Raw genomic sequence first — 27,159 nt, forward strand, 5'->3', positions numbered from 1 at the left:
AAACGCATGTCATTGATGCTTGATGAAATTATATCTGAAAATATGATCGATCAAGTCATTAGACTAATAGACCAAACATTGGTTATGAAATGAAATCTGGTGGAAGGTTGATTACTTGTCAGTGGTTGGCATCTTGATAATTGGCAGATAATCTTGCAGTCTTCTCTGAGTCTCTCTGCTTTGATATTAAAAGACAGACGACAAATTATAGGAATAATTTGTAAAGGACAAAAAAGAAAAGAAAAAGAAAAGGAGATTGTGAAATGACACATGATGAATTGTCAAATGGAGGAATAAGAAGAGAAAACATCAGACTATAGACAGGACTTCCACAATACAGTGCTCTCCCATTTTAAGGAACATGGTTATAGTGAAATTTTGTCACAACAAAGTAAAGTTTTATGTCAAAATATTATTATCTACCTTTATATTCTTTACTTGTAAATAACAAGTTTTGATGTAATGGAAGAAAACTGCTGGCTCTGAGGACTTCTTTACAATGGTAGTCACCTCTACTGGCCCACACCACTTCACAGTTTGTTTCATGGATGTTACTTACCAACCTTATTAATGCATGTAATCTCAATATTCTTTGCTTACAGCTTCAAAGAGATCACATAAGCTCAGACTCTGCCATCAGGAGGTAAGAAATGTAAAGACAGTAATTTTGAAATATTTGCACACTTTCTGTTTGATATGTCTAGAAATGAAATTGTTCTATGTATGCCAATTACATTGTATACCCCCAATTTAAAACAGAGAAGGTTTTGTCCCTGTATTCATGCATTAGCAGTGAACTATTAATATAAAACACTTCATGCTGCATGACTAGCAAAAATGTAGACAGAGGAAACAAAGTTTGAGCCGAAAGGCAGATATTTCATTATATGAATTGTCTGTTCTACTTGGCGATGTCATGAAGTTTCATTAGCAACTTTATACTTCAAAGAACTATTAGGATTTTGAATAGTCCATTGTTGTAAAGTCTTGTATCGATATGTACAACTGTATGTGATCACTCAATATGTCCCTCTGCACCTCAGAATAGGTCACTAGTAGATCAATGGCTCATTACAAGTGCTGCATTTATTATTATTACCTTGGTACTTGTTGGTGTTGTTTTTATCACACAATTGTGGAAAATAGACAGATTGAGTATCTGTTGAGGATATTAAATCCCAGTTAGCCCAATACAATTTGGTTCATATTGCTGAGAAGACTATACCAAAGACAAATGAAACCAAACAAACAATAAAATGTGCAAGGTAACAAGAACAGGGGAATTGAAAGCATTCCCTCGTTGTCTGTCCAGAGAATGCAAGAAATCAATCATTGCAGTGATAAATGTGCTTGCCATATGTTTTCCATTTAAATGTCAAATTTTAGCTGGTATGAAAGCTACCATGCAACTGTTGGCTTGCCTTTCTATGGCATGGCAATCTGCCATATGTGGGAATTGTTGCAAAATATTCATGCGAGACAATGGCAGGAAGTTTATTGGCCCCTGGATGAGAGAAATGAAAGTGCTACCTATGACAGTATGCCATGTCATGTGTAATGTGAACTTTATGTTGTTATTAATTGTTGTTGTTGTTGCTGCTGCTGCTGTTGTTGTTGCTGATCTTATTTTTTATTGTTTTTGAGTAATGGGTTACATGGATTTGTGAGTGAAAACTATATAAAGAGAGGTTCTTTTGTTGATTTTTGTCTCTGTGATTGCAGCGGTGACACGGCAAACAGGTTCTGCAACGTGATGGAGGCCATCTTGCTACATGAGCTGAAGGATTCGTACTCCTCCAAGGTAGTGTCCAACTGTATTCAGATATCTATAGGAGTGAAGATGCAAGTACAGTGATGGAAAATAACAACAAAAACAATTATGACAACGACAACAGCAACAACAACAGCAACACAAAACTAAGAAGCTATAAAACTAAACTAAACTAGAAAAACAAAACAAAACATTTACTTCACTTGTCTTGAAATACCATAAAAAGAAAGACATACAAGTGTGGAGATAACATCTGTGGAATCAACATTTGCAAGAGCAGCTCTTGTAATTTATAGATTTCTCAGATAGCATGTCTATTTCTAGTCAAACCTGTATCGAGAGGCTACAACAGGGAAATGTTAAAGTCAAAGTGGTCTGTACAGAAAGGTTAGCAGCCAATTTGATGTTATCACGTAATGCACGTCATACTAATCATATGCCTGTGAACTTCTGTATAACATGCATTAGTAAATACAAAAGGTCAGGAAATTTAATTAACTGTCATTTCTCATAAGTACTGTATACGCCATATATTTAGCGAGTCAAATTTTTCGCAAGCCAAGACTTCTCTGCAATTTCGTGAGTGATTAGATTGGTGATCTTGGAGCACGATTATAAATGGAGAAATGTATGATGTATGTGTGCAGGTTGCATTCATGTCGGGATCAGAATTGATTTTTGTGTGTGTGTTTTTATGTACATTCGCGAACGGCACCCAACTCGCAAAATTTGCAAAAATAGAAACCTTGCGAAATATATGGCGTATACAGTAAATGAATGCATGAAAAAAAAGAAGAACATAAATGCAATGGTAATGGTTTTGGTTTTGCAAAACGTGTAGACTGGTTTGACCTTTTTGAAAAAAGAAAACCTGAACAAACAAAGAAACAAACAAAAACACCACAAAAAACATATTTGAGATGAAATTTGGCAAAAAGAAGAGTAGCTAATTTGTAACCCAGCAGCCAGGGTGTAAGCTGAAGTCTGAGGCTGCTTTATACACAGTGCACTCCTGTAATAACGAACATGGTTATTACGAAAGTTGCTTGTGAACAAAGTGAAAATGAAAGTCCCAAAATTATCACCTGAACATCTTTATTATTTTACTTTATTTTGTTTGGCTACCAAGAAAGTTTTATTTAACCAAAGAGAACCACTGGCCCAGATGACTAATGTGAGTTGCCTGCATAACCCTCACTGAGACAAAGTAGGCATCCAGTACACAAGTTGTCACTGTATTCAAGGTATTATCAAACCAGAAATCTTTGTGTGCGTTAAATTTTTGTGAATTTCACAAGGACACAAGATATACAAAATTTCAATGCATGCCAAAATCTTGTCTACACTATACTCATGTATTGAATGCGAGTGGTAATTCACAAAAACTTCATTCTACAAATATATGTAGTTTTACAGTATAAAACACACATTTTTTTTTTTTCCTGGGGCAATTTGTAGTGGCTGCTAAGGCAGGTTTGACTACCAGTATAATTTTATGTTTATGTCGTTGATTAATAGATATCATAGTCTCAAATATTCATATACATGTTGGTATTTCATAGCTAACACAACTTGGTCAAAGCAAATTTCAGTATTGCCGTTTTGAATTTGCTTGCGTACTTATACACGTACAAGAAAACAATGACATGAGAATCACCAAAATATTCCTCATACAATCAGATGAGTTTCTCTCAGATCAAATTTTTGTACCTCAAAAGTGTACCATGGCTACTAAAGTGTCATTTAATAATTTTGTACATATTGGAGCTGTGTCATACATAGATAAAAACTGTAATCAATGGAGGGGGGAAAAGAGGGGACTCTTTAAGTACCGTGGTAGTTCTTAGCGGTTTCCTGAATTTGAAAGTGATCCTGTTTGAAATGGATTATAGAATCTAATCTTTGTAATTTGAAGTCTTGGCTCATATTTCAAGTATCATGCATAATTCATGTGTGAGGCATAGCAGCTGGGTGAGAAATATGAGTGGAATTTAAGTCTGTATGATTGATACTTAATGCAGTAATCATATCCTTTATAGCTCACAGACATAACTTTACTTGGATGCATATATATGGGAAAAGTCTTGTGTCACTAGAAATGCGCCATAAATTGTAGGGATTGTGTATGGTGGAAAAACAGAACCAAAAACACCTCTGATATTATTAAAGGAGTATTTGGTGTGAGTAAAAGGGAATGAATCTTCTTTGTGTTGTCACACTTTTGGCTGACTAGGTCTTCACCCTGTACTGTGCTTTTGTTTGCTAGTGGGCACATCTGCCCCTTACGCTTCTTCCGCTATTGCCACAGCTGTCCTGTAGCATGGTGGCTAATTAGCGGGGATTATGCACTCTTCTTGATTCCTTTGATAATGACCTTTGATGGGGACGAATGAGCAGCCTCATCTTGCATGGCTTTATATTGGAATGTTTGCAAAGGCCAAGTGTGGAGAGTTTTTGTTGTTGCTGTTTTTTTAGGTTTTTTTTTTGTGTAAAGGAAATATCCGAGCACTAATAAATAGATCAGCCTGGTGAGCCATACCCTACTGAATGGGTAGGGCGTACAATACATACAGACCATATGGCCCTTATTCACGAATGTGGTTTAAATTTAGTCCATGATTTATGCAAATTTCTCCTGTGCAAATGCGAATGACAGATTGCATACGCAAACAAATCTGATAATAACTGCACATCAATATGGGCATGTAAAAGGAACACCAGACATACTATCATCTAACTTGCCGTCTGATTTGTTGATGCATATTTTGCTCAGAGTATGTGAAAGAAATTGCCAGGGTTGCTCTTTCTACAGTTTTGCTTGTTAAAGTCATAGGATTTGCATTTTCCATGGGAATTCCTTGTATAAGATGGATTTAGATACAATGTTTAAAGTAACTGTTGCTTTTGGATCAACCCCGGCACATTAAGGATGACCGGGAATCTATGGTGATGCAGTATCTAGTAGGTTTTGTGATATAGAGCCTTGGCACATTTTACTGTGTTTTGAATGCATGTACTTTTTTTTTTTTTTTTTTTTTTTTTTTTTAAAAACGTCATGCTGAAGAGGGCAACATGATGGGTCCTGTACAGATTGTATGGGAATTTGAGAACCTTGTAGAGAAAATGGTTTATAGAGGGATAGTAAAATTTTAATTGAGATGGGGATTCAGGTTTGAACTTTTTGAGAGATTATGAAAAACCTGGTATATATGATTGCAATATTAAACAGCGTACGATTTTAAGAGAAATTGAAAGATCATCTGATGAAAATCAGTTTTGAAATGGGTAAGATATCAAAAAACAAAGTGGTCCTACTAAAAGGTGGGACCCATCTTTTATTAGGATCACAATCTTCTGCTTTGTTGATGTCTCATCGCAACCAAAACTACATGTATACTAGAACTCTCCCTTTAACATCAGTCATCTCTAAATCCTCCTGCCCTGCTCTGCTCTGTGGATTGATATCCCACACACTGTATCCTATGTCATGTGACTTTTTGACACTATTAGCACACAATACAAGATGAGATATTGCACTGATCTATGGGAGATCTCTGAGAAAAATACAGTACTCCATTTCTCTATGCGAAGGCAAATACATTGTAGGCTTCGTTAAAGGCACTTCCTGTTTTTGAGTGCTTCAATCTCGAGGTCTTGGGTACAAAGTGAAAGTATTTTTCAAAAATGAAAGATGTCAATTCCCTGGGTCAAATAGAAAGGCACATTGTGTACATTCCAGACTTTTGTGGGAGTGTGTATTGAATATCTCAACTGAAGAACCTGGGACAGAATTTCGAAGGCAATATTTTTGTAATTTCTCTAGTTTGACTTAGAGCATGATTTCATTAACTACTATTAACTATAATATTGTAAAATGTATAATATTGCCAATTAGGATTAAATTTAGCATTGTTGATATTAGTTGTGCAAACAAAATTGAACAATGGAAAGAGATGATTTATTCTACCTCATGATTTATTAACAGTAGTTAGTACAATTAATTATGATTTATTGGTAAAAACATGCAATGCCAAACCACAGAAATGTAGCCTAGAGCTGGGACCTAATAGATTAATACTTGTTTGTTGTTTGTTTGTTGTTATTGTTGTTGTTGTTGTTGTTTTTTAAGATTAGGCATGTAGTAAATCACCCAAAGGAGCAGTTTTGGGATATTTTCTATGATTACAGTTTATGGCTACCACTGATAAGATTTCAACAGAGTGCAAAGTCAGAGAGAACACAGGGTAGCTGTCTACACGTAGCTCAGTGATATTGGATGTCATATCATCACAAGTGTAAATGCCGTAACAGTTCAAGGAAATGATTTATATTATATAGATGATGACTGGCGGGGGAGGGAACATACCGAATGTTCCACCCGAAGGGTTTGAAATGCTATTGAGGGAGGTTATAAGTCCCAAGACGAAGTCAAGGAATTTATAGCCTCCCAAAATAGCATTTCAAACCCTGAGGGTGGAACGTTTGGTACATGTTCCCGACAACAAAAGTCATCATCTGTTATATTATATGGGTTAGTCGAATACCATCATCTGTTATGGGTTATCCTATCGATTGCGTGAAAAAAATATGATCGTTCAATCGTTTGGTATCATTTGTCATTTGTTACGTGAAAATGTTTTTCCATGGGAGAACATTACAAAAATGTTCTGCCCATGGGCGAACATAACCAATGTGCCTCCATCACGTGACTGCGTTTAGCCAATCACTTTGACTAACCCATTTAATATTAGCTGATATGTTCAGGTAATATCGCTACATTCACTAGATTCACTCAATTTAATTTGGGACAATTATTGTTGGGGTCAGAGGTCAAAAGTCGATGTCAAACACTTTCATTGCAATGCAATTTCAGAGATAATAATGGAATTTGTGTTTTATCAATTTCCAAGTACATGCCCAATTTTTTGTATTGTATAATTATTTACATCACTGAATATTCTTTTATTATGGTAGTGAGCCACACTTACTGCATTGTAGTAGAAGAAATCATTTAGAATTCAGGCTGTTGTACATCATGAAAATGTAAAACATCAAGTACATCAGATTTAAAGGTGTACTGTTTACCACTGGGAGAAGTGATTTTAAAAATGTTAGACATATCACATTTGATACATTTATGTGTAAGTCAGTTGTACCACAAAACATCCTACCGTGGAAAAATTTTGCAATAAAAGCCTAAAATAAAAGGAGATGCCACTGTTTTTCTCAATAAACTATAACTGTCTATGGTTTAGTTGAAAAACATTTTTATTATAACTGTTGTTCATATTTTGTATATTTAACATAAATTATACTGATTCAATTTTTTATATTTGTCCCCGCCGAACGAGTTCGAGTAGGGGACTATGAAACGGGCTCCGTACGTGTGTGTGTCCGTGCGTCCGTCCGTCCGTCTGTGTGTGCGTCCGTGTGTGATCAAAATGTTCAATTTGCTACTTCTCTGTCATTTATGAGCCAATTTTGATTCTGTTTGCTTTATATGATAGCACTACATGGGAGCTTTGAAACTTCTAAACAGGATTTCAGTTGTGACCTTTGACCTTGACCTTTGACCTATATTGTACATTTTGCTACAAAATGCTACTCCTTCGCCATTTCTAACCCGATTTTGATTCTGTTTGCTTTATGTGATGGGACTACATGTAGGTGAGGGCTTCAAAACTTCTACACAGAATTTTGACCTTTGACTTCTTTGACCTTTGACCTTGATTTTTTACCTATATTGTACATTTTGCTACAAAATGCTGCTCCTTCGCCATTTCTAACCCGATTTCGATTCCGTTTGCTGTATGTGATGGCACTAGGTGAGGGCTTCCAAACTTCTACACAGAATTTTGACCTTTGACTTCTTTGACCTTTGACCTTGATTTTTGACTTATATTGTACATTGGCTACAAAATGCTACTCCTTCGCCATTTCTACCCCGATTTTGATTCCGTTTACTTTATGTGATGGCTCTAGGTGAGGGCTTCAAAACTTGTACACAGAATTTTGACCTTTGACTTCTTTGACCTTTGACCTTGATTTTTGACGTGTATTGTACATTTTGCTACAAAATGCTACTCCTTCGCCATTTCTAACCCGATTTCGATTCCGTTTGCTTTATGTGATGACACTAGATGAGGGCTTCAAAACTTCTACACAGAATTTTGACCTTTGACTTCTTTGACCTTTGACCTTGATTTTTAACCTATATTGTACATTGGCTACAAAATGCTACTCCTTCGCCATTTCTAACCCGATTTCGATTCCGTTTGCTTTATGTGATGGCACTAGGTGAGGGCTTCAAAACTTCTACACAGAATTTTGACCTTTGACTTCTTTGACCTTTGACCTTGATTTTTGACATGTATTGTACATTTTGCTACAAAATGCTACTCCTTCGCCATTTCTAACCCGATTTCGATTCCGTTTGCTTTATGTGATGACACTAGATGAGGGCTTCAAAACTTCTACACAGAATTTTGACCTTTGACTTCTTTGACCTTTGACCTTGATTTTTGACTTATATTGTACATTGGCTACAAAATGCTACTCCTTCGCCATTTCTACCCCGATTTTGATTCCGTTTACTTTATGTGATGGCTCTAGGTGAGGGCTTCAAAACTTCTACACAGAATTTTGACCTTTGACTTCTTTGACCTTTGACCTTGATTTTTGACGTGTATTGTACATTTTGCTACAAAATGCTACTCCTTCGCCATTTCTAACCCGATTTCGATTCCGTTTGCTTTATGTGATGACACTAGATGAGGGCTTCAAAACTTCTACACAGAATTTTGACCTTTGACTTCTTTGACCTTTGACCTTGATTTTTGACCTATATTGTACATTTTGCTACAAAATGCTACTTCCAGCGGGGACATATATTACGCACTGCGTAATTTGTACTTTTCCCTGTTTCTACTTCTATCCCTAACACACATTTTAGAACTATTTTGAAGCACTAAAGCTTGTTTTTTTTTTGTTTTGTTTTGTTTTTTCATCTGTAAATGGTAAATACTGCCTTTAAATCTGATGATGCAGCGAAGACTGATAACTGTTTTAACCGTATTTGCCCAATCAGACCTTCTGGCCATTCCTGATAAAGTTCACCCATCGCGATGTCTTGGAACAGATCAAGGACCTGGCATTCATAAAGACGGAGGTTGGCTACTGCCGGGTGAGTATACAGCATGCACAGAAATTGTTTTGTTTCTGTTGTTTGTTTGCTAGTTTTCAAGGACCACGTCTTTGTCTATTTACACTGAATCAGATTTAACATGACCTTGCTTGTCTGTAGCCTGTTTTGCACTCTTATTTTCCAGTTTTCCAACTCATGGTATTCTGTTTGCGAGCCTTGAATAAAGACCAAAAAGCCATCACAATCCTCCCTGCTACATCACATGTAACACACAAGCAGTGACTTCAGACCAAGATTTTTTAAACATACCTTTTTCTATGGCTTGATATTGTTCAAGCATGATGTACATGTATTTAATATGTTACTCTAAGTGATCAGTAGCTTTAATTCATTTTCTGATTCTCTCTGCCCTTTGCCTTTTAATGTTTGGAACCAGGTAAGCCAATGTTTAGGAACCAAATTGAATGTTTTCTTGTTTTAATTTAACAGTGCCCTGGTACCTTGTGAAGGTATATGTACATTGTAATCCTTTTACTCAAATTGCACATTGTTACTGTGCACTGTATACGACCTTTGGACACCAACACCCCCAGATTTTGTGTAGTTTCCTTGCTTATTGAAGGAACAAGCTTATCTAGTGAGCACATATCATTTGGCAGGTTATTCCTGAAGCAGTTTTTTATGTTGACAATTTAGTACTTTTCAAGAAATTTTGAATTTAGAACATTTATTGCACTGAGTTTGTTCTTCTATTGAATGTGTACACTGTGATTGGTGTGATTTCTTTATCATTCTTTTTTTTTGTACTCATGTATGATGGTTCTTGTATGGCAGAGCACTGTATTAGAGGCAGTTTATGTATGGAAGAGTGAAGTTATATTTGTTATGTCCCATGTCGTTGTTTGAAAAAGATTGGATCATTATGCAGGACTACACAAACACTTGTATGAATGGGAGAAGAAGTCTGTACTTCAGTAGTTTGCATTATTGAGAGCTAGTCTACCCATTTTGTTCATTCCTACTGACCAAAAGATATTATTTTTGCAAAAAATAACATTTTTTTTTTTCAAAAAATTCATGATAATTTTATGATTTCAAATAAGTTTGAATTGGTTTTATGCATTTGGCAATGCTTTTTTTCTTGATGACACTTGTGATGAGTATTTTCATTCATAAAAAAGCATGATGCATTGGCCATTGCCTGTGTCTGTAGAATTGTGTGCAAGTGTTAATCTTGAAACAGTCTAAAAAAAGACTGTAGATGTTTTTTATACATTTGAATAGTGCCAGAGTCAGTACCAGAGTCCTCCAATATAATTCAGTTCTAGGAAATGCGATAGTTATCATTACAGTCATTTTGTTAATATAACTTTATCTTAGGACAGAGGTTTACCAAGTTCTTTGTATGTTAAATTTGTTTAATTGTCATGGTTTCTTTTGGGGCCTTAGGCGTGGGTTCGGCTGGCCCTGAATGACTGTCTGATGGAGAGCTACATGAATGCTATCCTGAGGGACACCAAGGCCATCCGACAGCATTATAGCCGCAACTCGTTCCTCCGTGACCCCGAGCAGCCCCACATCATCACAAACTACCTGCAAGGTATGCAAGCTTTGATACAAGATGCGCTAGTCATTCTGAGAGTGCCGAAGGAAGTGTCATTAGTCTTGTCACCTGATTCTCAAGATCACATGCGAAGTAGAGATGTCATTATGAAGAAGCATTGGGCAGTGTCACACCTGCTCATTATTTAAGAAAAATAACACAACAAAACAATTCATGTCTACGCAATGTCCACTAATATAGAAGTGGCACTTCTATGATTTCAACATGAAGTATCAGTACTATCATTTAGCATCATCTAATTTTTCAATGACTGCTTATTACGAATACTTAATTATAATTTTTTTTTTATTGTAGTCAGTGATTAGGGTTTTTTACCGATGCCATTGTACAGCATTGCTTTACAGGCATTTGTCAGGTGATGATCCTATAGTGGATAATGTGATCAGAATCTATTTTGCTCATGTCAACGTAAGTTTCAGTTTCAAAGAGCTCTTTGCAGCGGACAGCTGAGACCTTCAGATTTAGAGCAAATGGCTGCATTGAACACATGTATATTGGCATTCAAATGTGTTCATGAGGAAGTTTCCGAGTGCATGGATTCTGTTTTGTGAGTGCGAAAGGTGAGTTGGTTTTGCGAACATTTCTATGTGATACCAGAGGTACAGCTGTAGCCTCACACCTTAAACAACACTAAGAAATAATGTGTACGTAATTTGCAACAGATTTCTGATCACACAGTATAAAACGTACCAAGCAATTAAGACATAAACATAACATGAGACTGTTTAACCAGAGCATGTTTCTTTGTACTGTTTTTTTTTTCCAGGTCTTGGGAATTTCTCCTTCCAACTCTCGTACAACTCTGACCTCCTCAACGTCTGGGGGGCGGCACCGCTGATGCTGAAAGGGAGCTGGGCCCCGCCCTCTGACGCAAAGAACAACGAGCACACCTCTCCAAGATCATCTATTGGTAAAATGAAAATATCTACTTTGAAATTCACTGTTGTTCAGTGAGAATTGGAAGAGTGCATTTGGCAGAACTTTGATTCTTATACATGTATCAAAGCTACAGTGTGTGTCCTGCTCAATTGCACACTCATTATTAAAGTAACTATTAAATGACATCTCTTCATGAATACAATTTCGTGCACTTTTCCTGTGCATAATGCACATTGCTTTGGCATGTCCAGTACAGCGTCAACATTACACCCTCTCATTAAATCTAAAGTCTCCCTTTAAATATTTGTTTATTATTGTTGTTGTTGTTTTTTGTATTTGTGTCATGTACTGTTCAGAGTGGCTTGCTACATGTACTACTGTTTGTCAATATTTGTCTGTCCTCTAGCCTGTCCAGCAATGAGGGCAGGGTTCAAAGTACACTGATAAAGTTTCAGGTGAACATTTTACGCTGGAATCAAATGTTCAAGAAGCTTTTACATTTTAAATTTTTCAACTATGATGCACTTAAATTAATCTCTGTTCATTAGCTGTGTTCATTTTTAAATTGGTGTGTTGGAGGTCTGCTTTCAGTAAAAGAAGTCAAACTCTGAAATTGTACACTTGTGCTGGGGACTACTGTACTTGCTAAAAGTAGATAAAACACACACACACACACACACACACACACACACAAGAGATTAGAGTTGCCTTAAGTATATAGGTGACAGAAAGAGTCACTACAAATATTGAGAGATTTTTGTCTCATAGATCAGAGTTCAGAAGTCATGGTGAAGCTATTGAAGTGATGATACTCTTTTGACTAATAGGAGAAAACCATACATTACAGACAGATCAAAATGAAAGAACTCCATTCACAACCATCAATAATGCGTCAATATTATTTTGTCAAGCCTTTTTGCTGCATTGGTATATACTGTAAAAGTGGAAATTTTCGCGGTGTTGAAATTTTCACGCATTTCGCGCAACCAGAAACTAGCGTGAAAATAAAAGCACCGTGAATATTTTTGCTTGCCATATGTTCTTGTGTGTGATGTCTTGATTCCGCGGAATTAAAAACATGCAAAACTCTTCTTACCCGGCCAAGCGCGAAAAATTAGTCGCGCGAAAATATCCACTTTTACAGTAATATCATCTGTCCATGGCTTCTAGATTCAGCTATGTCCCAAGACTGGGCTACGTCTGGTGTTACAACGTCCCGAAATTCCAGCTTCACCATACCAGAGGGCGCCCTCCATGTGACACCATCAAACTCGATGGATCGGCCGTACGAAGTCAGCAGCTTCCACGAGAGCGAGCTCAGCACCAACCTGCTCCGCAGCCTCTCAGAGGAGGAGGGGGAGAGAGGGACCAGGGAGGCCCACGTGGAGGGCGGCTTGGAGACCCGGAAACCTGGGGGCGGGGTCGACTCCGTGGTGATCGTGGAAGAGTCCAACGAATTTGAGGACAGTTTGGTGATACACCTCTCTCCGGCGGGAACTTCGCCGCAGCAAACGGAACTGAGCGCCGAACCAAGGATGGAGGTCAGGCAAGACTTATTGAAGGGGGGTGGTCCGGTTCCACGGACCAGCAGTCCATACGAGACCACGGAATCGCCAGAAAGTCGTATGAGCCATGCGAAAAATAGTCATGAAGTGCAATCAAAACTGGTGAATGCTCCTATGGCAGTACAGGGTAATTCGCAGATTGCAGGGAGGCAAGATGAGGACTATGATGAGGAGCTGAACCCTTTCTCCCAGGATGATACAGGGGACGATACCGCGGTTCCGGCCCCACCTAGCAACCAAAAGTCCTCACGGATACCCTCCCTGCAGGAGGAGATTGATGCAGTGGACCCAGGGGCATTCCACACCAGTGATGGCTTTGGTCTTGCAGATGACAGGTCAGACAGTAGTGATGATGATAATGATGATGATGAAGTAGAAAACAGAAAGGAGATGGAAGAGGAGAAAAAAGAAAGTTTCAACCAGGAGGTGGTGGTGGTGGAGAATGCAGAACAGCTAGCCAAAAACGAGGACAAGGCGAGAAATGGCGGACGGATAAATGATCACTCAGGCACAACGAATGAACCCGAGGATGTTCGGGAGGAGGAATTCACCAGTTCCTATGGTAACAGCCTTGGGGCCTTACGGGGGTGGTCATCTGAGTTCCCTACCAATGGGTCGTCACCGGGTGTGGTCACTGGGGACACCACCGATGGATACCAGAAACAAGGTAACACTAGCAGTATACAATTTACAGATATTGAACTCCTGTAAGTACTCGCATTCTTCTCTTGCATGCTTGGCACAGTGAATTATGTGAGATACCTGCTATCCAGTTCGATTTTTATACAACTTTGTATGTGTGTACATGTATGATACTGTCGGATGCCCTATGTCTATACATTCACCACCTATTGCCTGTATTGTTTCAATAACTTTACAGAAGCTGAAGATCTTTGAACCACTATACGAAAGTATACTGATTTAAAAACTCTGAGCTGAGCTTTGTCTCAGGCAGTAACCCTCGAAGCGACATAAATTCAGTCCAGCTTGATGCCATAGTGAGGTATAATGGCAAAAGACAAATCACTCATTTGAAGTTAAGATAGATCTGGTAATGTTAAAAAATCAACTATTTGGATATTATCAAACATGTGGCAAGTTTTCTGTGGTCTAAAGATGACATTTTCATCAAACTCGATATGTTAATTCAGTCTAAGAAGTCAATACCCATTCCCATAATTGATTTATGATGATCGTAACTGTTATTAATTGTTCATCAAAGTGCATGAATTTGTGTTCATGTAAGTGTGTGCATGTCCTATAATTTTTACCTCTGCCAAGGAAGGAGGTCAAGTGATCATCAGCGTTGGTTTGACTGTTTGCAAAATAACTCCAAAAGTTGTGTAAGGATTAAAATGAAACTTACATGAAAAATTGATATTGACACAAGGAACACCTCATTCAATTTTGGTAGTGATCTGGGAATTTTTATGTTTTTTTGAAGGATTTTTCAGCTTTTGGCATATAAGGTCAACGAACTTGGAGTTCAAGCTGCGCATACTGGAGATTTAGATATGTGCACTAAAGTGCGCGCTCTGCTCGGGCAAGGCGCCATGCAATGACGTAAACAAAAGGCTTACTACACTGTATTTGGGAAAATTACATGCGTGTAAGTGTGGAAAAATTCTCTTTGGGTGGAAATGAGTTGCTGGCTTAGTGGAGGTCTGTGTCTCCAAGTGCTTTTGTACATGTAGTTAATAAATTGATGGATATTTTACTAGGTGATGGCTGATTTGTTGCCCTCTTTTGACTTCTACTCCAGAAAGCTATCATTCTGTACTGAGGAATTACATGGATGCATCTGACAGGTCCAACGCTCCCATGGCCAACTTCTCAACTCTTGCCTCGGCTAGCAGCGAGAATCCTTCAGAGAACAGGACCTCTGAGCCACCGATGAAAGTATGTATCAAAAGGACAAAAACCCACCATGAATACATGCAAACAAATCAGGAGCTCTTGAGATCGTAGAATTTTTGTTACATGTATTTGTTTTTACCATCTCAGTGAATCTACTCGAGTGAGCGTGTTACAGTTTTGAGACATTTTGATAAATGGTTGCAGTAGATTTCTGTGAGCTTTAGTAAGCCACATACGGAAACATTGTTTCTGTTTTCATTGTTCTTTAATTCACATGTTTCTCTCAAGTATGGAGTGAAACTGAACATAGCAGCAGCTTCTCAATCAGGAGTGGAACCTAGTACGCCAAATTTCTTTCAAGTGCCAATCAATACTACTTTTAACGGAGACGAGTGAATTGTTACCTGTGCAATGGTCTCACATAGCAGGAAGTGTTAGAGTGGCAATCTTTTTTAATGTGTGCTTTGTTCAATGGCAAATGACTCAAACAACAAGTGTTCATGCATGCAATTTGGAGTAATTATGCATGTTCATATTGATAAGCCTTTGCTGAGCCTCTGACAACATAAATGTATTTGCATGGCAGTGCCTACACAAAGATGTATCCTGTTTTGATTTAAAGAAGTTGCCGCCATTTCTTTCTTGGATGCATTTTGTCATTCAGATATCAAATAAAGAAATGCCCATCCCCGATTTTTTTCTAATTCCGCAAGAGGCTGGCTGAAAAATATAACCATTTCTTTTCATCCTGACACAAGAATCTGAAACCCTCCCTAATCTTGGAGTCATAATTGCCTATTGAGATTACCTCCCTAATCTTGACTTTTTAATACTGCCATAAGTCATGACTAGCAATCTAAATGGGATGAATTGCCTAATATGTACCCTAAGTCTGGCTTATAATATTTTGTCCACTGCATATTTTGTCAACTCAATTTTGCTCAATTCCAGTGCTGTGCAAAGTGTATCTAGCTATTAAGACAACCTTTATATTATTTTAATTGTGCCAAAAAACATTATCTATTACTGTTTGTATGTCTTCTGCAAACCTTCTGCCAAACCATTACACATTCTAATGCTATTCTTTTGATATTTTCACAGAGTAGCCTAAGCTAGAATTTTGCTCTTAAAAATCAACCTGCATATTCTTCTGCTACCTTGTTTTCTCTATGAAACATATGAACAAAGCATATAAAGTAAGCAGTAATTTCTCAATCCATTCATAGCAACTGATTAAATCAAACATTTGATTTATCCATGTCTTATTTTGCTAATAACAAAAACAAAAACAGCAAATAAAAAAAAATCACAAATTGTCTTTAAGCCTTACACTTATATCATGATCTCACATATTCAATTGATCATGCGATAAAAGCAGTTAAACTATCCTCTGTCATGCCTTTTCTGTGCTGACTCTAACCTTCTATTTCTTGTCTCGATTTGGTTGGCACAAACTATGATTATGACTTCCATACTCTGCATTCTTTCTCCTTCCCTATCAATATTCACCATCAATATTCACCAAGCCCAAGGTATGGAAATGTTCCATCGCTGCTACTTTGATTTGTATTTGATTTCATACCATGACCATTCTGACATGACTTTTATTGTTTCCATGACAACATTCAAATCTGTTTTGTTGTACTGGGCTGTATTTACAAATTGTCAGAGTGATCAATAAACATTAACCATCTTTGATCATGCATATATCCGTCATATATCAGTGGATGCGTTTACCAGTAAATGCCCATGTTACATGCCAACAGTATACCAATAACCTAACAAAAGAAGGAATTGCCACTAATGCTTTCCAAGTCTTAAACTGGGAGGCATACATAATTTTTTTCTTGACATATTTTCTTTTTACATCTTCATCTTGTCCCATGAGATCAAGTAGGAAATGATGAAATCATGACTTAACATGTATCATGTCCATCACAAGTTCAACTTCAAGAAATTACTTCTCAAGTTGTATCGCTCAATTAGCATTGTAGCAGATTTTAAAAGGACTGATTACAGCATGCAGATACGATTTCAGGTTAGAATCAAACATGAGTACATTTGTTAAAGGGGATGGCTAGTAACTGATCAGTGGGAATCAGTGGGAATGCTGAGGGATGATTGTTCCAATCCTTGTGGGATTCATTTAAGAGTACACAACATTATGTATCTATTGTTGTGTGAAAATTATTTGCTTCAAAATGGTCTCGTATTCAAGTAATGTGCAGTTTAATGTTTCCAGGTTAGCATGCCTGGTCAGTGACAGGGCATTAATCTGCACATTACTTGAATATGAGACCATTCTGAAGCAAATAATTTTCACACAACAATAGGTATAATATAATGTACGCTTAAATGAATCCCACAAGGATTGGAACACTCATCCCCCAGCATTCCCACCGATCAGTTACTAGCCATCCCCTTTAATTATCATCTGGTCCAAGTATTTTTTTCTTTTTTTGCCATGATTCAAATGCAGGATTACTCATTTCTTGCTTTCATCTTCTCTTTTGATTTTTCATCCACCGTGGTCATTCATTCATCAGAGCCCCATCTCTCTGTCGCCGCCAGCGGCCGATTTTCCTCTGGATTTCGAAATAATTCCATTCAGCAGCTCACCAGCTTCCAAACATGCCGACGTGGTAAACATCGCTTTGTAGATGTTGTCTGCAGGGCTGGACATTAGCACTGGCCCAGTGGCCCGGGGCCACTACAAGTTGATGTCACGTCACCAAATTTCCTTCTTGGTGGCCTAATTGGGCATCTGAAATTCCCAAGAATTATCTGAATTTTCATATTTCTTCTTATTTTGGGCCACCACGTTTCTTTTTTGAGGCCACCAAAATTTCATGCTTGAAGATTTTAGTGGCCCGAATGGGCCACCAGAGAAAAGAGTTAATGTCGAGCCCTGGTCTGCAGACTGTATATGCCACATATTTGGCGAGTCTTGATTTTCCGCGAATCAAGACTTCAAACGTAATTGCACAAGTGGTTAAAATTACGATCGTGGTGTAGACCTACAATATTATCATGCATATTGCTGATACACTGTGTACTTTATACCAGTACATGTGGATGCATCTCATTTATGTTGGGATCAGACTTAACATTTTTGCGTGTTTTCAAATTCACGGGTAACACCCTACTCACAAAATTCATTTAAAAAAAAAAACAACCTATTGAAATATATGGCGTATTGGTATACAGTATAAATGCTGGGGTAGTAGTAGTGTGCAGATATCGATTTGAATTAATAGATAAGGGCACAGAGTGAGGCTGCTGTGTGTGACAGTTACACGGTGTAGTTATTTATTCAATTATAAGTAACAGTCAGAATAGTGAATCAGAATGAATAGTCACTGTTTCATTTTTTTCTTAATTTCCCTGTGTTGCTTTTTGTAGATTAATTTTGTTGCCATGTGCTAGACTTATCAGATGTGATACATAGAATTTATATTAACAGAAGCAGCATTGCAGAAAAAGTTGCCATAGCAGTCAAAGTTAGGGATATATGTTATTTCTTTTTACCCTAATTGTTACCATTCATATTCCATACTTACAGTAATCATTGTCCGCTCGTGCTATAATTTAAAACATGCATGTCAGTATGAAGGAAGCTATTCAAATCAAATTTGTGTTTATTTTGTAGAAGGTATATTTGTGTTGCCTGACATCAGATATTCATACATTTTGTAGTCAGTTTTGATATCATTGTGGAATATTTGCCTATAATAACTACTTTCAGTGTCATAAATGATTACTACCGGTGCATTGAATAATATGTAATTGCGTACCTGGCATGTTGGCGCACATCGTGTGTGTACAATTTTTTGGTCATTCATCGTGTCATCAAGTTATCATTTACTTACTTAGTGGGTGATTGGGTTGATTCATCTCTCTATCAATTACGCGCTCATTTATTTGATGATGTTTTTAGAACCATGACTTCAAATATCAAAGCAAAAGAAAACCCATAAATTGTATCTTATGAGCGTTAACAATACTTTTCTAGTGAACAGGTGCACTATGCTCCAAGAAAACAAATGTAAAGACATATTGAGATGATAGATCTGAGGCCTAGTTGTAAAATTTTGCCCCATCATTAAATGTAAGGTGTATCAGCCAGCTCTTGTTGTTTAATCACCATGCAGCGCACTCAGGAATTACTGGCCAAAGTGACCACCATTGCTAATGAGAAGGGGCTGGACACACAGAACTACCAATGCAAAGGCTGCACAAGACCAGTTGGGATCAGTGAGTATACTGCCCTCTACTGGTAGACTGAGGTCATCTTTATTGTTTTTATTGTCACCCTTTGAACCCTTTGGTATAGAATGTTTCAACTCATGTTGACTATCAACTTGGACATAGGCTTAAACCTTGTCAAACATGTTCATGCTTATGTGGGTTTGAACCCCGGGAAAAGTAGTCAGTCATATTATTTTCTTCTCTTTTTTTTTTTTCAAAAGTCTAAGTGGTCAACGCTCTACAGATGCAGTAAGTTACCATTACCATGCAGGCAAAATAATTGTATGATTAATGATAATATTAAAGTAATAATGACAAAATGAAATAGACATTCATCATTCTCCAGAGAGCTAGGCTCAATATGAGGTCTTTTAGTTTCATAAGTTTACACTGCAGCAGAGAAATTACATTATGATGTCTTTTGAAACAGATGATAGTCAAAACCAACATGTTGCTCCATTGCTGTTAAAAGATGATAAATCAAAATTGTACAAACTCTAATGATGTAGCAAGTAGATATATGATATAGAAGATTATGTTGATGGTGATGAGTGAGATATTAGAATTAATGATGTATCATGCATCAGGCTGTAATACAATGTAGAACATAAATGCCTTTCAATGCCATTCTAAACCTGCTCAGCTGAGTCATAAGCCAGAGTAGGGACTCAAGACTGTTTTGTGTTTAAAAAGTTGACCTGTGTATGATATTATGCAAGGATAAGATGATGTATAGGTGTCTATGTGTGCTTTCATCAACAGTCTATGGTAAGGCCAAGGTGTGTAGCTACGATGGCTGCTACTACTGCTATGAATGCCACGTGGATGAAGAAGCCATCATTCCAGCCAGGGTTCTCTACAGCTGGGACTTCAGGAAACATAAAGGTGAGGAGAGATGAGGGAGAAATGGAAGACTGGGTGGGGATTTATAGGTGATTGGTAGTCATATCATAACTAGATAGATACTGGAATATAGATAGGTAAATAGATAGATAGATAGATAGATAGATAGATAGATAGATAGATAGATAGATAGATAGATAGATAGATACGTAGATAGATTGATTCATAGATAAATTGATAGATAGATAAATAAATAGATTGATTGATAGATAGATAGATAGATAGATAGATAGATAGAAGGATAGATAGAAGACGAATAGAATACTGGATGGGGATTGATAGGCAGATTGGGAGTAATATATAGCATAACTTGAGAGATAGATGAATAGATAAATACATATATAGATAGATGGATAGCTAGATAGCTAAATAGATAGAAGAACAGATGGAGATGAATCAACAGGTCAGTTGTCCTATTATAAAAAGATAGATAAATATTGTGATAGACAGAAAAATTACTAGGTAGGTAGATTAATAGATAGGTAGAAATACAAATATAAAAAAGATTAAATCAGATAGCTTGACAAATATACTGTTACTGTTTGTTAGGTAGAGAAATTATCATTGTAGTTGAAATCCTTTTGTTTTGACAGATAAAAAAGGAAGATACATTGTAGATGTGGGCAAAGGAAAGAGAACTACAAAACATGTAGATGTCATTGATTTTACATTGTGTAGTTATACGATTGAGGGAAAGAGAGAGAGAGATATTAAAAGCAGTAGATTGATACCATTGATAAGTTGATTTTATCACCGTTGGTTGTGTTTATAGTAGTATTAATTAGATAACTTTTTTTTGCAATGAGAAGTTGTGTTTCTGTCATCCACAATATATAGATGATGACTGGCGAGGGAGTGAACATACCGAATGCTCCACCCGAAGGGTTTGAAATGCTATTGAGGGAGGTTATAAGTCCCGAGACGAAGTCGAGGGACTTATAGCCTCCCGAAATAGCATTTCAAACCCTGAGGGTGGAACGTTTGGTACATGTTCCCGACAACAAAAGCCATTATCTGTTATATTATATAGGTTAGTCAAATATGTCAAATACGTCAACGTCAACCACCAGCACAACGCACTCGATCGCTCGCTCGCGCAGAGCCAAATTCACTGTGTGCGTGCAGTCCGAGGCCTTCTGTCATTTGTTACGTGAAAATGTTTTCCCATGGGAGAACATTACAAAAATGTTCGCCCATGGGCGTATATAGCGAATGTTCCTCCATCACGTGACTGTGTTTAGCCAATCACTAACCGGTATTTGACTAACCCATTTAATATTGCTTATTGATACACAGACTATACTTTTGTCTTCCCACAGTCGCCAAACACACCAAGAGCTTCCTGCAACAGATTGAGGCCATGCCGCTGATAGACATAGCCGAAGCAAACCCTTCCCTCTACAAGGCTGTCACTGAGTTGGAAGAGGTCAAGGTGGGTCAAAATGAAATTATTTAACTCTTCCTGTGCTTGTCTTGATATTAATCTCATCCCATCAGATATGTTTGTATTAATGATTGACCTTGTGCGATATGGATATGTTTTAGTTGTAGGAGAAAAACTATTGATATATAGACTACAATGTATGCATTTCTTCAAAATTCAAATGTAGGAACAAAGAAAATTTGTTATGTTCATTATGATGATGGTCATACTCGTATACAGTATTCTTGTGTCTTTTATTGAATAGCATGTACATATTCATGTGACTGTTGACTGTCCGTGATGCCAGAAATAAAGACAAATTTTGACAACAATGGAACTCGATAACACCATGGTGACAAGACTTACACTGTATTTTCATAGAATACTAGCAGGATTTAAAGGGACTGTACAGTACTGGTTGAGGCGGGGATTCATGTTTTGAACATTCCTAAGTGAGATAATGAAAAGCCTCTTATGAAATATGAAAGAGCATGTAATTTTTAGAAGGATTCAATGTTTATTTGATGAAAATTGGTTTTCAAATGGCTGAGATATCCAAAAAAGTGCTAATGATAAAAGGCGACATGCCACAACTTTATTAGGATCTCTTTGTTTCACCGTGTTTTTGGATATCTCAGTCATTTCAAAACCGATTTTCATCGAATAAACTTTTGATACCCCTTAGAACTGCATGCTCTTTGACATCTCATAGAGTGGTTTCTGAATATCTTGCAAAACGTTAAAAGCTAAATCCTCACCTCAACCAGAACTGTACACACCCTTTAACTGTCTTTCATTACTGCATATGCCATACATTTAGCGAGTCTATATTTTTGCAAATTGGGACTTCATGTCAATTTTGTGAGCACTTTTACCTAAAAATTCATTATCATGGAGTACAGTAATGAACAGAGAAATGTTTGCGTGCACATCACATATATGTCAGGATCAGAGTTGATATTTTTACATTTTGTTTGATTTGCGAATCAATCAAAAAACCAATGAAACATGTGGTATATAGAGTGTATCATTTTCAAATGTGAATTTTCTCTTTTTGGACCAAATACATGTGGACCAAAGAGTGATGGGTAATTTGCAGGTGCATTGATTGTCCTCTTGGGTGCTGATTTCCTCCCCCTTCCCCCTCCTAGATGGTCCGCATGCAGCTGAAGTACCTCAAGGCCTACCTCTTCACCTGCAAGCAGTCTGTTGCCGAGGAGCTCAAGAAGAGGGTGTGGCCAAGGGAGTACATGCTTGACCACGTCCACCTCTACTCCATGCTGGTCAGTCTTTGACTCACTCATCATATCATTACCCTGGACTATATACCTCATGGAGAGAAGAGAGATAGACAGAAAGATAGATAGAAAATAGTTTTGTAGATAGATGAATAGATGGATGGCTTGGGTGGATATTAGATAGATAGATGAATAGATGGATACATCTTAGACCCATCTCACTACTCTGGACTATATACCTCATGGAGAGAAGATTAATATGTAGATATATAGAAAGGTAGATAGATAGATAGATAGGTAGATAGATAGATAGGTAGGTAGGTAGATAGAAAGGTATCATCTCCTATCTTTGTGCCAAATCTTAACCTGCATTTTCCGTAGTGATGCAAAGTGTTCAATATCCAAATCCACTCATCAAAACTGCAATAATTTCTTTCAATCACCTCCAAAGGACTTCAGTCAGGTGCAGGCTGGCACCCTGGCCCCCATCCTGAGGAAAGTGGTCATCTTTGCTGTCAAGCACGTCCAGCATTGCGCCCTCTGTAGCCAGAAGGGTTTCATCTGCGAAATATGCGAGAACAGCAAGATCATCTACCCCTTTGACATGGATCTCACTTTTCAGGTTAGAAACTTTGCCAACTCTGGCCAGAGCAGCCTCTAATGTGGACTCCACTACTGAAAAAGTGGATATTTTCGCGCGACTAATTTTTCGCGCTAGGCCGGGTCAGAAGAGTTTCGCGTGTTTTTAATTCTGCAGAATCAAGACATCACGCACAGGAACGTATGGCAAGCAAAAATATTCGCGTGTTTTTATTTTCGCGCTACTTTCTGGTTGCGCGAAATGCGCGAAAATTTCAACACCGCGAAAATTTCCACTTTTACAGTATCTCTTTTGTCTCATGGTCGGAAAACTAGCATTTAGAGTGTGAGAGATATTTTCTTTTTATATATCCTCTGTTTATTAAAACAAAGTGACAAAACAAAGTGACACCTATCTTTAAGAAGGTATAGCTACGTGTACATATAAATGTTTATAAAATATTGGTGAATGAGGATTATCCACACAAGTGTTCCAAGAACAGTGATTTATTGTCCACTTTTTTTTCGCTTTTACAAAATGTGTGTGTGTGTGTGTGTGTGTATGTGTGTGTGTGTGTAAAAGATAGTAATCAATATATTGATTGTGGGCATCACAGGCAGGACAAAATACATGTTTATTAATCAGGTGTCGGGATGATAATCATAATGTCAATATTGGATCCAACATGCCAAGTACTCGACAAAATGTGCCATGATGAAAGAAATTATTTTTTCTTTGGGTAGGGCCTATGCAAGAAAAAGAAAAGTGTCATAATGATATTTCTCATGTAACTGTTATCACATGTAGTTTTGCATGTAACCAAACTTTCATTTTGGGTTTCCTCAATGAGCAGAGCAGAAAAAGATGGCAGAAACAAAGAAAAGCATGCATTTGATTTGATCCAAATGCATCACCCATCATGATCACAGCAGATTAGTATGATTTCCTTTATAGGCAAGAGAGAAACCAGTGAAATACCTGCCTTTAATGGTCAAAGATGATGCGTTCTGAAGACAGAGACTCTTAACCCGTTGAAGACAAGTCCCAAGTATACTCGGGCAAGTGTCTATGGGAAATGCGTGTTGAAGCAAACTCTGTTCATCCTCAATGGGTTAACTCTGCCATTAAGGCCATTTTTGCTCTCCGTTCTCCAGCTTAAGTTTGAATCTCTTCTGCTCGGCTCCAATTGTGTGTTTCCCCGCTTAAGGTGTATTTTATCCCTCTGAACATTTAGCGCTCTCCAGCCTAACTTTAGTTTGTCATGTGTGTTCAAAAATAAGGTAAAAAATAACACCAGAGAGCATCTATAACACTGGACCTTCCAGTGCCCGATTATGGGCCCTGGATCCCTTCGGCATGGGATGATGAGGTTGTGATGTGCAGTACACACATGTTACATTGTGTGCGTGTTCACGCAATCAGAGTTTCCAGTTTGCTAGGGGTCCAATTGGATAATCTTGTGTTTAAGAGATGCTTAGGGTTTGAGTCTCTGTGGAGATGAATTGGATGCTGCGAGTAATGGTGCCATGTCAGTTTGTTTGTAATGTTTGCAACGTTTACCTCTGTCTGTCTGTCTGTCTGTCTGTGCAGTGTGAAAGGTGCAAGTCGGTGTACCACAAGGCGTGCAAGACGGAGCACCAGCCGTGCCCCAGGTGTGTCAGGAGGAAGCTGCGGAAGGCCCAGTCCAACCAGAGCTCACCCCAGGAGAACTTCGTCTCCCCGTTCACCTGAAAGTGGGAGGAGAGGTCCCACAGTGAGTGGCTCGGGGGGATTGCGGTGCCATCTAGTGGTGTGTTGACAGAAATGTTGCTCCACAGCGTTGACAGCCAGCACTGTATACGTTCGAGAGTGAAAGCTCAGCGTACATGTGATCAGCACATCCCTTTGTTTGCAATGTTCAAGTGCAGAATGGGAGAACCATCAATACTGCATTTATGGTTTAGGCAGTGAGAGACAAGATATTTGAGAGACTTCCATCTTCACATGGATGATGCGGTGACTTAAGTGTTTCTGTTTAAATGCAATACATGTGTGCTTTATCAGAAGGCAAATTCATATCGGTCAAATCAGTCCATGTCAGGCTAATAGGGATTGATGCACTCCTCCCAGTGAGAAGCGTGTCACCCTTGACTGTCAGAGGTGTGTGTTGCACAATCACTCACTCATCTACTTGTATCAAGTGCCTTTGATTTAGTGATCAGAACTAGAAACATTAATTTGTACCTTCACCATATGGGGTCAATTTCTGCTCTTGTGAATATTTGTGACCGCCCAGCTCAAAACCAACAAAAAGTTGCAGATTAAGATTCTATGCAATGGACCAATACATGCCATTTGGGATGACGGACTGAAATTGTTCAAGTTTGTCTTACATGGGAGAGTAATCTGTATTCTGTCAAATTTGGCAGCTTCAAACAAAACCAAAATTGAGATACCAGCAGTTTTCCTGGACCATGTTTTTTTTCGAACAGGTGCCGTTTTCACTGGGACACCCGAGTGACCCTCATTCTTAGAACCCTTTTTTCTCCCTTTCTATGCAACTGCACCTCCTAGCTGTCTCTTTTTTTTTTCACAATCACTTTTTGAAGGGGAGAGGATGGTCCAATTTCACTAAGTTATACAATGTATATCACATTAAAGCTTAGAGCTTTAATATCTCTTTAAACTCTACAGAAAAGAAAAAATTCATTCAGCCTACTTTTTGGGGGGACTTGAGCTGGGTGGACACAATTGTGTGTCTTCACTGTTGCATGCATTGCTGACTATCATAAAGAGTTTGAGTTTGATCATCTGTGTTGGAGTCAGTCTATATTTAAGTTTTTCCCTGTCCAACTTCATTCTTCAATCCCATCTGGTAAAGATCCTGTAGGCACAGTGTGACAATTGCTCATTCTCATAGTGTGTAGCTTGCTTCTCAAATAAAGTTGCAGATGAAGTTTATCGTGTTTGAATCTGCATTCACAGAATATATCAGTTGTGCAAGATTTTACCACTGACTTATGGTATTTGACATCTACTACAACTCAATAGATTTAAATGACACTGCCACTTAGATACCTATATGGATGGGAAACGTGTGAAATTAAATGGCCTTCATACATTGTATCTTCCTTACAGTATATACAATGTATTTGTATTTTGCAGAGTAGATTTCATTTAATTTTGCTTTGTTTTGATTTGTTTTTCAAAAGTAACCATATCTATGCCCATTGTGACCATGCACGACAAAACCAACCAAAAGTTGCACAACTGGATTTTATGTGAGGACTTGAAATAGGTGAAATAGGTTAATAGACTCAATCTTTGATCTTTTGATAATTTTCTGAATGAGCATTCTTCTTTATAATTTTTAATTTTGGGATCATGAAACAAATGGGGAAATTGTGGTTTTTGCAGCTTTTCTAGAACACTTTTTTGTTGTAGAGTAGTGTGATTGGTTATGAGTCCCCTCTTCATTTACTTTCTTGCCATTTCAGCAGACACGAGCCCTTTCTTTTTGTTCAGGGAAAGATTTTCATGCCTACTGCTGTTAAGGCCTTTAATGACAAAGCTACATGCAGTGAATGAGTGATGAAGGCAGGAAATGCAGTCAATCAGGTCATTGCAAGATATCGTGATTTAACATTTAAACATATTTGACTCGTAGATCCTGTAATGAGTATGAAACATTGTTTGAAATCCAACATAAAACTTGATTGTCACTCTTGAATGCACAATTTTCATTCACCAACACTCGAGCTCTCATGTTTACATACACTGCATGGTGTTTGAATGCAATCATTGAATGCATTCATAAGATTGATGTAGAAATTTGAGTGCCACTCTTGCTTGTTGAATTTGTGAGGGATGTACAGACATCTTCATTTGAAACAAGATTGGTTATGTTATATGATATGGCACAATATGCAGCTTACTATTAAGTGCACT

At 37.8% G+C, this 27,159-nt stretch overlaps 1 protein-coding gene across 1 annotated transcript in view; it reads left to right on the forward strand.

Annotated features, from left to right (window-relative positions):
- LOC140238604 (pleckstrin homology domain-containing family M member 1-like) overlaps positions 1–26,311 on the forward strand; it is a 30,474-nt gene extending 4,163 nt beyond the window's left edge. Inside the window, exons 3-17 of the mRNA XM_072318505.1 lie at positions 603–643; positions 1,723–1,801; positions 8,859–8,954; positions 10,365–10,515; positions 11,306–11,449; positions 12,589–13,355; positions 13,410–13,650; positions 14,746–14,882; positions 17,387–17,482; positions 18,992–19,094; positions 19,851–19,973; positions 21,311–21,423; positions 22,566–22,697; positions 23,104–23,274; positions 24,823–26,311. Of these exons, the coding sequence (XP_072174606.1) occupies positions 603–643; positions 1,723–1,801; positions 8,859–8,954; positions 10,365–10,515; positions 11,306–11,449; positions 12,589–13,355; positions 13,410–13,650; positions 14,746–14,882; positions 17,387–17,482; positions 18,992–19,094; positions 19,851–19,973; positions 21,311–21,423; positions 22,566–22,697; positions 23,104–23,274; positions 24,823–24,963 (2,535 nt within the window). The 3' untranslated portion in view covers positions 24,964–26,311. The remainder of the gene's footprint in view (positions 1–602; positions 644–1,722; positions 1,802–8,858; positions 8,955–10,364; positions 10,516–11,305; positions 11,450–12,588; positions 13,356–13,409; positions 13,651–14,745; positions 14,883–17,386; positions 17,483–18,991; positions 19,095–19,850; positions 19,974–21,310; positions 21,424–22,565; positions 22,698–23,103; positions 23,275–24,822) is intronic.
- The last annotated feature ends 848 nt before the right edge of the window (positions 26,312–27,159 follow it).

Source organism: Diadema setosum, chromosome 15 (genome assembly GCF_964275005.1).
Source record: "Diadema setosum chromosome 15, eeDiaSeto1, whole genome shotgun sequence".
Taxonomy (NCBI): Eukaryota; Metazoa; Echinodermata; class Echinoidea; order Diadematoida; family Diadematidae; genus Diadema; species Diadema setosum.